General features: G+C 30.2%; 1 protein-coding gene across 2 annotated transcripts; it reads left to right on the forward strand.

Moving 5' to 3' along the window:
• The first annotated feature begins 2,421 nt into the window (after positions 1-2,421).
• On the forward strand, positions 2,422-11,866 carry LOC123295467 (serine protease inhibitor 28Dc-like). Of its 2 annotated transcripts, none has more exons than XM_044876839.1 (4): positions 2,422-2,502; positions 8,359-8,690; positions 9,131-9,590; positions 11,046-11,866. In XM_044876839.1, exons 2-4 carry the CDS (start codon positions 8,366-8,368, stop codon positions 11,731-11,733), a joined length of 1,473 nt encoding a protein of 490 aa, XP_044732774.1. In that variant the 5' UTR covers positions 2,422-2,502; positions 8,359-8,365; the 3' UTR covers positions 11,734-11,866. The 2 variants fall into 2 exon arrangements, with proteins under 2 accessions (XP_044732774.1, XP_044732773.1); XM_044876838.1 differs by lacking the exon at positions 2,422-2,502 and adding an exon at positions 6,537-6,676.
• Positions 11,867-12,113: the final 247 nt, after the last annotated feature.

Here is a 12,113-nt window from a genome sequence, read left to right on the forward strand (position 1 = left end):
TGCATATTACATATATGCATGTTATAATAAACTTAGTATACCTTGCATATTACATATATGCATGTTATAAAAATAAAAGAGTAGGTATCATCATTTAAGTACCTACTTAAGGTAGGTGTTATTCAATATTATTCATCTGATGATGGTTGTGTCATGTCACTTTGAAAACACAAGTCTGGCATTGAATAAATAGAAAAACCATTATTTTACAAAGAAAAACACACGTAATTTAGCCTTGATTCTCAGAACATAAAATCCATTGTATTTAAGCTATTATTAGAACGTTTTGTGTATAAAAGTACACGCGAGTTATAAGAAATTAAAACAACAATTGTAAGTAGTTCCAATCAATACGCTCTATCTTTTTTTTATCAGTTTTTGGATTTCCAAAGTTTATTAAGGTAGTTCTAGGGCCAAAGTAAGTTTTAGACATTAAATTATTTGTACAGTAGCGGGCTTAGAGTAATCAAATTTGTGTAATGAAAAAATTAACTGTGTATTACTCAAACACTTATACCTACGAATTTTTATTGTTAAGTTTTTTTTTTTTTACTACCATACAAATACAATATAGTTCACAATACTTTTAATGTTATTCTGAAAGATGATAAAACTTGACTGTAGTTAACTTGAAGAGTCTGTATTGTAATCTGACGGTATCGCACACTGTGCGCAGTTTATATAGTTACAATCAATTGTTACCGTACAGTCTAACAAATTCTAAAACTGTCACGTATGTTCTATTGCATATATTTTACTTGTATATGTTTTCTATCTCTGTTTAAGTAATATAAAACGATATTGTTTATTTCTTTTTAGAATTATCTAGAATTCTAGTTGTACTGTATGTGTGTGAACCGTTGAATAAATATACAGGATAAATTTATGTAATATTTCGAAGTCGATTAAAAAAAATTTTTTTTTTTTAAATTGATTGAATTTTATTGAATACCTAGACAAAGCCGATTTATTGTATTTTTAAATAGCACGAAACATCAAACTATATAGTAAGGTACCATAATGAATTTTAATGAGTGAATATTTATATTATTCATTAGTAGAATATTTTATGAATGACCTTAACTGATTTGTTTAAAAAAAACATTGTATCCACACATAAAACATCAAAACCAACAAACATTGATAAAAATGTACATGCATGAAAAACTAATAACTAATATAAAAATTTCAATTTTATAATATGTACAACTAAAATAAAATTTAAAAAAAAAAACATTATTTATTATTGTTAAGGAAGATTCATTTCATGTTACACTTAAATTGATTTTTAATTTATTAATTGCATGTAAATGTTACCAGTAAAAGATTTTCCTAATGAGTAGGTATTTAATATAGAATCCCCAAGTAGCCCCGGTGACAGTAAAGATGCACTTACAGGGATTTCGAAATTTGCCCAATGAATCAATACTATTTAACCGTAGGTACAACATAGGCTAAGTATGTCGGGGTTTATCTTCTTCGTTTTCGAGATATTAAAAATTTAATGTTTGGAAAAACTCCAAAAAAGTCATTTTAAAAGCTGAAAAACAAGGCTCACAATTACATTTTTGAACTTATCAAAATTCTAAAATAATGTTTGAACATCCTTTATGAAGTTCTGAAGAGTATAACAGGTTACTTCATTCTAGAGGCTCAATTTTCAATTCTTAAAAAGATGTTTAATTCCCATTATTAACAATAAGTACTTCCCATTATTAACAATAAGACAGAGGTACTAAATATTTCAGTCTTACACACCGTTATTAATAAGAATTAATCTTTAAAGAATTAAAGGTTGAGGCTTTAGAATTACAGAATCTGTAATTACTCTTCAGAACTTCATAAAGGATGTTCAAACATTATTTTAGAATTTTGATAAGCTCAAAAATGTAATTGTGAGCCCCGTTTTTCAGCTTTTAAAATGGCTTTTTTGGAGTTTTTCCAAACATTAAACTATTAATATTTCGAAAGCGAATAAGTTTACGAAAAAATCACAAAGAGCCTTTTTTACGTTAAATGACCCATAGAACCTAGAGTAATTTTTACTTGTTTCAAATAATGTCATTTAACTGTTTCTGTGGAGGGGGCGGGGGTATGCAAACATTGGACCAATGGGGCTTCTGGCAAGATCCAGAATATTAATCTATAAGCTTTTCTGATCAAGGATCAATTGACAAAATGCGGTACTCATATTTTGCACTCCCAACCCCATCCAGATCTTGCACTGAACTAGGGATTACGTAGAATGCGTGTATTATGTACTTTACCAGTAACATATACATATAAACTCTATTATATATACAGCAGCTCTTCTAACCTGTTATTTTCAAGGTGAAATGTCTATGGTTTGTTGTGTTTTTTTTTCTGTAATAATGTTTCGGTATAAAATGTTATTTTTCAATTTAGTATAGGTATTGGTTGTGTACTTACATGGTTGGTTTATAGACTTTAGAGTGGTGAAGTGATTTTATAATAATATTTAATAAGGCAAAAATAAAATAGGTAATTTTTATTAAAATACCCATTAACTTATTTACTTGTTTTTATAATTATGTCGTAAGCATAGAGAAATTCAAGAAGACGTTTATTTGTCTACTCTCTACACTTGACTAAGTATGTGCGCACTTACATTGCATATAGTCTTTTGTTTACATGGAGTCAAATAACACTGAATGCATGTAATAGCTTGTTTATAAAAAAAAGAATTCTCAATTATTATAGTTTAGGATATGGCGCCTCAAAAACCCATGAATATTAAATAAGTTCCTGAGTCGATGTGGAGTATTTTCTCGCATAGGACATATAAAATTAGTAAAAATTGAGAAAAGTTTCTGCTCGTTACCAAATAAGTTTCCTGATGATCCCACAAACGTTAAATAATGCTGATCCCCTCTGCAAACACCCGGAAAGAAGTAGCATGATTTGATTGACAGTAGTCGGAAAAGATAGGGGAATATGTCTTCTAGCATTACGTAACATTTGTGCGATCGTTGGGAAACTTATTTGGCAAGATGAAGAGACTTTTTTCAATATTTACTCATTTTATTTTCACCCCCTTCCCTCTATCTTGAAAATGGCCATTATGCCATATATATGTTCTATGAGGGAAATACACATCGACTCAGGAGAAACATCGACTCAGGAGCTTATATATAAATTCGTATCGATAACAAACTCAAAAAAAAAGTTGATCCCTAAATGGCCTTGAAACAAACATTGAATAATTTTTTACATTTTGTTTCATAATTTGATGAATCCGAGATATTTGGTCATCCAAGTTAAAGTAGATGTTTGGGTCCTTCGGTTTGGGATAATTATTTTTGTTTCCACTTTTCATTTTCTTAAATTTTGCGCTCTTAAATCAAATTTCACTGCGAACTGTAAATACGGTCTTCGTTGATAAGTGATACCTTTGAAAATTTAAACTTGGCGGCCCTTTGCTTATAGATTGCACCATCTAATTTTCCGGCTTATGTCCAGACAATTGAATATTAGCCTAAATTTGTTTATGCCTACACGAAGCATGCATTGTTATTTTGTTAATAATGGAATATAAAGTGAACTCTTTAAAACGGATGAAGATATTATTTAGTAAGAGGAAGGATGTTATTCCGGTGTCTACTGGACCTATCAAGTCTGCTTAGTAGACTAGACATTGAACTCTTTAGTTGGTGCATAAATATAGTAACTCTGGAGCCTATGATCAAAAAATTTCGCCACATTATTGTGAAATTATAATAAAATTAATAAATTTTGAAATAATAAAGAATATAAATATTTTGATTATTTATTATGATCATTGTCTGTGAGGCCGTAAAGAAGCACAAAGCTGTAATTGTCTTTCTGCGGCTTTTTGATGATTGATAGCGCTAGTTTTATAATACAGAAACTTGAGAGAATTTATTGGTCCGAAAATAAAAGGCTTTATTCAACTCCTTCCAATTAGACAGTATCAAGAACTTATGATATTTTCTGCATTCATTTCTCCTTTTGATAGACATAAGGAAGCAACGACGTTGTTATGGGAGAAAGAGCAACCCTCTTCTAGAAATTTGAAAATAAACCCGCCGAGCAACGCTGTGGTCTTTTTTCTTAAGCCCTCCACTGGTAAGGACATAAGATTATCTACTATAAAAAATTATTGATTAAATGCAAGACCATCACTTTAAAATTTAAATAACAAAAAAATTGATGACGCAAGAATATCAATCAAATTGTTCTATTAATATACATTATAGACTTATTACTAATGTAAAACTTTTTGGGAAATTTTGTTATGTGGGTGTAAACATATTAAGGTGTAGTACGCCTTATACAGTGTGTGCTCAGAAAATTAGTAGAAACGATGAACTCAAAAAAAAAATAGTTTCAGATCAACACAATTATAAACCTCACAATTTCAAAATTTTTGTGAAATTTATCACAAGTGCACTATACAGACCGAGGACAGAAAGGGTCCTTTGTTAAATTATTAATACATACTTGAAACTTCTTGAGTGGCTTTCTTTTGGCGAGTCTAATAAACTAAACTGGAATAAATACTAAATTATTATATTATTGAAAGCAGTATTTGTACGATCCAAAATTTTGCCATTTCTCATATGAAAATATGTATATACACGTCAATCATAGCTAGCAAATAGTTATAAAATAGAAATGCAGCGTTTACAACAACTGAGCTACTTATTTCCAAGTCGATTAGCTACACTTTTTGACTTTTTTCAAATATAAATTTTATATAATTTATTCAAGGTTCTTTTAAATTTGCATGCTCTTTATGAATTTTTCTTAACAAGATTAGCATCGCATTTTTATTGACAAGGAAAATTTATTATAAATACATATTTAAAACCGTGTTTAGGTGTGGTAACTTTTTTCATACAAGTGAGTTTAAGGTGAAAATTCCTATTTACTGGGAACTTGGATGCTCTTGTGCGTCATCAAGTGGTAAAAGTTTTTCCTCGCTATATCATTGTCTGTTTATACAAGGTTAGGCTAAGGGACCTTTCACTTGGAGATAAGTGGTATTTGGCAAGCCTAATTTTTACAAAACCCATAATCAATCTTTTATACGGCCATAGCATCATCCACTTATACCATAATAGAATTAAAAAATACAGATTAAAAAAATAAAAATGGGCTGTTGAGGTGGATTATTAACGTTAAGATGAAGTCTTCATAATAAAATTAGCATAAATCGTTCTCTGTGAGATTGATTTTGTGTAAATGTTTATTTTATTGAGGTTAAAGTAGCCAGTTAGATGGTCAGAAAGTATCCTTGTTTAGTTTTTTCTTAGTTGAAAACGCTAGAGCTTTTAAAAGCTTTTATATAATAAGAATATCTTACCTACTTTTGTGTCACCTATTCTTTTATATTTGATTTGCTTTTTGAAACTCCTAGAAACGATTCTGGGCTAGCATTTTCAGTACCGTTTGTTCCTGAATTTTCAGACACTCATCCAAAAGCAACAAGTTTACTCAATTTTTCTTTCAGTGAGTCAATATATTTTTTAACAATTTTTAAGTTTGTTTCAAGGGAACGTTGCGTGTGTTAAACATGAATAATTTGATCCATTCGTATGGCAGATTATCTTGGCTTTAAAAACTGATTAAGCTGTTTGTCCAGACGGTCTACCACAAATTTTGATTCCATGGTCTGTTGAAAAATGATCACATTTCATCTGCACGATCGAATATTTTCTACTCATGTCAAAGAATGTTTTAAGGTTACTGGAATCGTGGCTTTAAAAATACGCCTTTGTTTATTTTATCTAGAAGAGTTCTCTCAACTATTGATCAGCGTCACGAAAATTTTGATTTCAAGACCGCTGGCTTTTATATATTTATTTTCTTATTGAAATTAAACATAGATGACGTAGTCATGTACCTGAGAGCGGTTACTAGTGCACATTTCTGGCTGCAAAGGCAAAGTTGCGCATCAACTTTGCCCTTGCAAACACGGCGCCAAATTTTATTCTCCTAATTTTAGAAACAAAATTTCAAATAATTTTTGTGTGATTGTTATTTTAATATGATTAAGTTTTATAAGTAAAGAATCGAATTGTAATTTGCCAGAAAGAAATTCGTTTGCTTTAGGTACTAGCATGCATTCCGCGTTGGTTACCACAATTGCTCTTAGGTGCAAAAAATTCTTCATCCCTAGATAAGTTTAATAAGCAAAGAAATATCTGAAAGTCAACTGTTTTGAAGATCTCGAAAACATTGTCAGCTCTTATACCCACAATGCTTGTATTTCGCAACCACCCTGTACATAAAAATAGTGAACAGTTTTTAAAATATATAATAATAAAATTTAATGACAAATTATTTATTATTCGTCATGTGATTTTAAGTGTAGAGTTTTTATTTTGTGAGCAGAACAGATTTTTTCTGAAAAAAAAAGCAATGACAACATCACATTATTTTTCATAAATAGTTACTCATTGTATTATTTGTTTATTCTTAATTTAATTATTATATGTGATATTTGTTTATCCCGATGTATGTTAGTATTGTTAGTTTTGTTTGTTAATTTAGTATTATTTTTTTATATTTTTGAGAGTTTTAAACATCGATAAGTTACTTGTTTTGAAATATTGATAATAATCAGTTAATGTGTAGTTAAAAAATCAGATAATTATCTCAAAGAACTGTTGAGAGAAGTTTTAATAAAATCGTAAGTGTATTTTAAATAATTTATGTTAAAAGAAATAATTTTAAAACATGCTAGTAGCATGCATAATATTATAAGAGCTTTTTGTTTATATTTTTACTGATTACATTTAAAGAGTATAATGATGATTCATTCTAACAAAAAGCGCCACATGGTTCAACAATAATGAAGTATTAATTATCTTTTCTTTGTTTTTATTTTATAATTAACTTTTTATAACTAATACCGGCTACTCACGTTTAAATGAGTCTATACAATTGCATCCATACAGATAAAGCAAGCCAAACAAGAAAATTGGAGATCAGGACAATACAATACATCCTACAGTAAAATTCTCACCATTGCATTCGTTGGTCAGAACAGGTGTCAACTTTTTTCTCGTCTTTGCTAAGATTAGCCACTTCTATCAATAGCTTCACCGCCAGTTTTTATAAAATACCTTTATCTTTCTATAATCTTGGTATACCTTGCAATCAATTCGATAAAGAGTTGAAATTAATTTCCTTCAGTGCATCTCTTACGGCACAAGTATAACTAATCGATTTTCAACTTGCACTAATTGGTTGTACAGGTCCCAATAAGTGACCGTCCATTACTTACGTCACACATTAAGAGGGGGGGGGTCTACGAAATAATTTAATTTTACCTAATTCTCAGTTTGGTCTCAAAATATTTAACAAAAAATAAACAGCAATGCAGAAAGTCGATTATTGAATAATTATTTTAAGGAGTCGATTTTCATCGTAAATAGACTCCATTTCCCAATAGGAGGTAGAAAGAAAATACACCCGAATCAACCAATAAGTAGCATATGGAGTTATCGTATGCGACTCGAAGTTGTCAATGTAGTATTCGGGGACTTGCTGGCAACGCTGTGTCTCTTAGAAGTTCAATCGTACCATCGCTAATCTTTAATATTTATTTTGATTTTTTGTGAGATTGAGAGTGTTTGGGTTATCAGCCAACTTTTCAACCTTAAATAAATACTCTAAAATAAGTACTCTAGGTTTTGATTTTAATTTTAAGTGCCCTGTCGTTGCAGTTGCCTATGCACGCCTCAAATATAAAAAATCATATAGCAAATAAAATTATCTTCCATCATGCCGTGTGTATTAGTGGTTGATATATCTTCTGTCGAGAAGTGTCTATTTCATCACACAGACAAAACTAGCTTTGTTTCTAACTCATGGCTTTAAAATAAAATGACAAAATTTTTTTTTAAATCACCCGTTGGTAATTAAAACTAGCGCATTTCAAATGAAATTTGTTATTATTTTAAAAAATGACGCACCCCACACCAAATAATAAGAATTATATATTAATGGCCAAAACCATGACATTTTCCTGACAAATCAGCCAGCCCGATATTATGTAATTTCGCAGTTTGGCGTATGCGAACCAATAAATCATTAAGGCATTTAATTTAATTTATTTAACTACTTACATGTAGCCAAGTAAGCACTGTTTATAGCCAGTAACATTTTTTCAACTTTTAAATAGCATATAATTTACTTTTGTATTAAAAACAAACAAAAATTTGTAAAATTTTTTGAAATATTTTACCCGTGAAGTATATTTAAAATTCTTACCTTGAAATTTTAATACAACTCACTTTTAATCACCATTTTAATTTTTGATTACCATTACTTTGTATGATAATTAGTACCATTTTTCAAATTTTTCAGACTCAAAATGCGGTGGTATATTCCAGTAATTACCATTTTTGTTACAATAACGATAGTTATATTTATTCTAATATCACAAGGCATATTTTCATCGAATGGAAGTAACAGCAGTAACTCAACAAATTTAACAGATTTTGCGTCGGGTAGACGATCAAATGACAACATGCCAAAAGATAATAAAGAATCAGTTTCAATAGAAAATTTAACAAATGGTATCAACTATTTGGGTTTACAAATTACCAAAGATATTCATCATGAACCCACATTGGGTGGATCCAGTGAAATGTCTAATCAAACGCAGACAATTGCATTTTCACCATTTAATATAGCAGGTTCGTTGGTTTTCTTATTATTCAAAGTTTTATTTTTAATAATTTACTGATTTTGAGAATATAAATTTCCTAAGTTCCATAAACCTTTTCTGAAAAATAACTCCTACCCGAGCTTCCTTTTTATCTTTTTGGCTTATTTGCCCTGTTCAATAGTTATAAAGCTGACTCGCAACTTTATCCTTGCATATATATTCAAGGGGAAGAAAATGAATCTATTTTTTCAGCAGTTTTCTTCCTGTATGGCTAATTTTTGTCAAAGCTCCTAACTGCTCACGGTAGAGAAATTGCTCCGTAACTACAATAAGCCAATCGAAGGCTTCCTCAAACCAATTGTTATATGAAACAAAATTCTATCCCATTTAGAAATTAATTTGCTCAAAAAGAAAATGTTAAAGATACTTTCATAAAACTGGCAGTAAAGTACAACTTTTTTGTTACAGAGGCGTTGTATCTCTTACTTATTGGCTCAGCCGACAAAACATTTGATGAAATTGCAACAGTAATGAAACTTAACGATCCAAAATTTAACATTCAATATAATTCACAAAAAGTACACGAACAGTTCGGTGTTTTACTACAATCCTTGGAAAATTTTACTGAAACAACATTAAAATTAACCACAGCAAATGGATTATTTGTACAAAAGGAGTATCCAATTGGTCGTAAATATAAAGAAATGATTACAAATATTTATAAGAGCGAAGTACAATCTTTGAATTTTGTTAATAATGCTGCAGAAGCACAAAATACTATCAATCAATGGGTATCGGATAAAACAAATGGAAAAATTACAGGTATTTTAGTAGAACCACCACCACCAAATACAAAGGTCATCTTGAGTACAGCATTGTATTTCAAAGGAGCTTGGGAACATCCATTTTCTGACTCAGCTACACATTTGTAAGTATCTTTCATAACCAGTGCCAAGATTATGATGGTGATTATGGGAAGACGTTGAAATCGTCTCCAAAATGACCAACGAAACAAAAATTTATTTTTTCAACACTTAAAATTATCGTATATTTGCGTACGCTATTGTTGCGGGATATCGTACTTTGGTATAGAATTATCGTACTTTCAAAAAAGGCTTGGGTTTCCTTAAAACATAAGTGTGAAGTACAATAACGGAACACTGACTAAATGAATTAGCAATATCTTCCTACCTTATCAGAGAAGTAGTCCTAAAAAAGTTACTAGAAGCTAGAAGCTTACTAGAAGAAGTATAGAATGAATATCATAGGTACATATATTATGACCATTTATCATTGTAAATTTCAATTCATCGCATCACCGCCTAATTCAAACAATTAAGCCTTAGCTGTATATCTTCTTGCAATTCGTTGACAATTCTCTTTACTTATTTTACGAAGAACTAATTTTCATGCATTGTTCCATGAGGCAGAGCTCGATCTAATTGCCAGAGCGGCAAAATTAACATTACTGGGTGATTCCACGGAGTCCTCAGTGGAGTCCTATCTCTTGAAGAGAAAAATCTTATTAAAATTACCATGCTTAAAAACCCGACAAAAAAGTTTTTCTTAAAAAAAAGCTATTTTGCAGCTTAAAAACCTTAAACAGATCAATATATTTTAAAGTGGTGCTACGTCTTGCAATTTTTTTAAAATCTCCTAAGAAAATTATAAAACAGCCAAGTCGAAAGAAGGAAGAAGAAGTACCTAAATAGGAAAGAAGGAACTCAACTATTTCAATACGTAAACATTTTAGATTGAGAACACAAAAAAATTATCCCTAATTTTTTACAGACTTTACATGCAACCCTTCTGAGCTAGCAACCTTTTGCCTCCTGTTTATGTTTGATGGGGACTCCCCACAAACGTTGAAATAAATAATTATTTCCAGTAGTTTGTTATAAGTACTATAATATTTTTGGGGAACACCTTTTTAGCCTGCATTCGTACAATGCTACATTTTATTGGAATCCTTAAATCGTAGACGGCTGTTATTTTTTTACTCGAAACTTACAAAAATGCTTAGATAAATACATATTCTCAACTTTTGTATACTTGTTCAGAAGCCCCAGCCAGACTGAAATTTGCGACTAATATATAATTCCCACAATATTATACAATCCATCTTTGGAATAACAAGCTCGTGACTTATCTAGTGTTAATGCAAAGGGCGGCGAAACTTATGTTTATCCAAAGCGACAGAATAGCTAGTTCGGGCCTTGCCATGAAGGATTTTAATGGTATTCGATTTTCATCAACCATTGTTTTTAAATCCATAATTTTTAAGTTTAGTTAGATCTATACCGTCGGATACTTTGTATAGTTAATGGCTTTCTTCTTCTCGAAAGTTAAGAAAACTATTATTAAAAGTTATTTTTATCAACAGGCGGGCATTTTATCCAAATGGTCGAGAAAATAAAAACGATTCAATTATGGTGGATATGATGTTAAACTATGGTGACTTCCTTTACCATCATAACAAAGAACAAGACTGCGAAATATTCTCCTTACCATACAAAGGTGATGTAGTATCCATGTATATAATTGTACCAAAAAAATCCACCAAAGCTAAATTATCAAAATTAGAAAAAAATTTAACTGACGAAGTTGTTCAACAATTGATCAATGAATTAAAAATAACGAAAGCAGCTATAATGATGCCAAAAATGAAAATCGAATCCACAACATCGTTAACATCAATATTTAAACATATTGGTGTACAAAAATTATTTGATCCAATCGGAGCTAACCTTAATATTTTATCACCTGGTGAATCTGACGTGCCTTCATCGTTATCAATTGATGAAATACGGCATACTATGAAGGCTGTACCAGCTACATCAAAATTATATGTCGAAGAAATTATACACAAAGTTTATATAGACATTAACGAGAGTGGAACAGAAGCAGCTGCCACAACTGATGTTTTAATACCTCGAAGTGGAGGGCTACGAATGTTAATCTTAGATCATCCATTTATGTTCTTTATTCGACATAATCCAACGAATGTTAATTTATTCTATGGATATGTTGATTCACCACCACCGTCTAAAGATGTCACAAATTCAACGTGAAAGTATTATTATTGATGTGAATGAAATGTATTGTTCCTAGAAGTACAAAAGAGTGAGGTAATGATAGGAAAATTAAAGTGGGGGTAATTTTTAATAAATGTGTTAATACCAAAATATTTAATTTTAAGTGCCTTAAAATGTATAAATGCCTTTTTTGACAGATTTTTACCAAAATATATATTAAACTTTTATTTTAGGATTTTATTCTTTTTTTTTTTTTTATTTGTGAGACCATAAACTTTTGTAAATAGTTTTAAGATTCCTTCTAATAACGATTTTTGTATGTAAAATTAGTTTCTTATGTTACACATTTTTCCTTCCAGGCTATACCATAGGAACCCACTATAAACAATGCACGTAAGTTTACAAAATAATTAAAA

Source organism: Chrysoperla carnea, chromosome 3 (genome assembly GCF_905475395.1).
Source record: "Chrysoperla carnea chromosome 3, inChrCarn1.1, whole genome shotgun sequence".
Taxonomy (NCBI): domain Eukaryota; kingdom Metazoa; phylum Arthropoda; class Insecta; order Neuroptera; family Chrysopidae; genus Chrysoperla; species Chrysoperla carnea.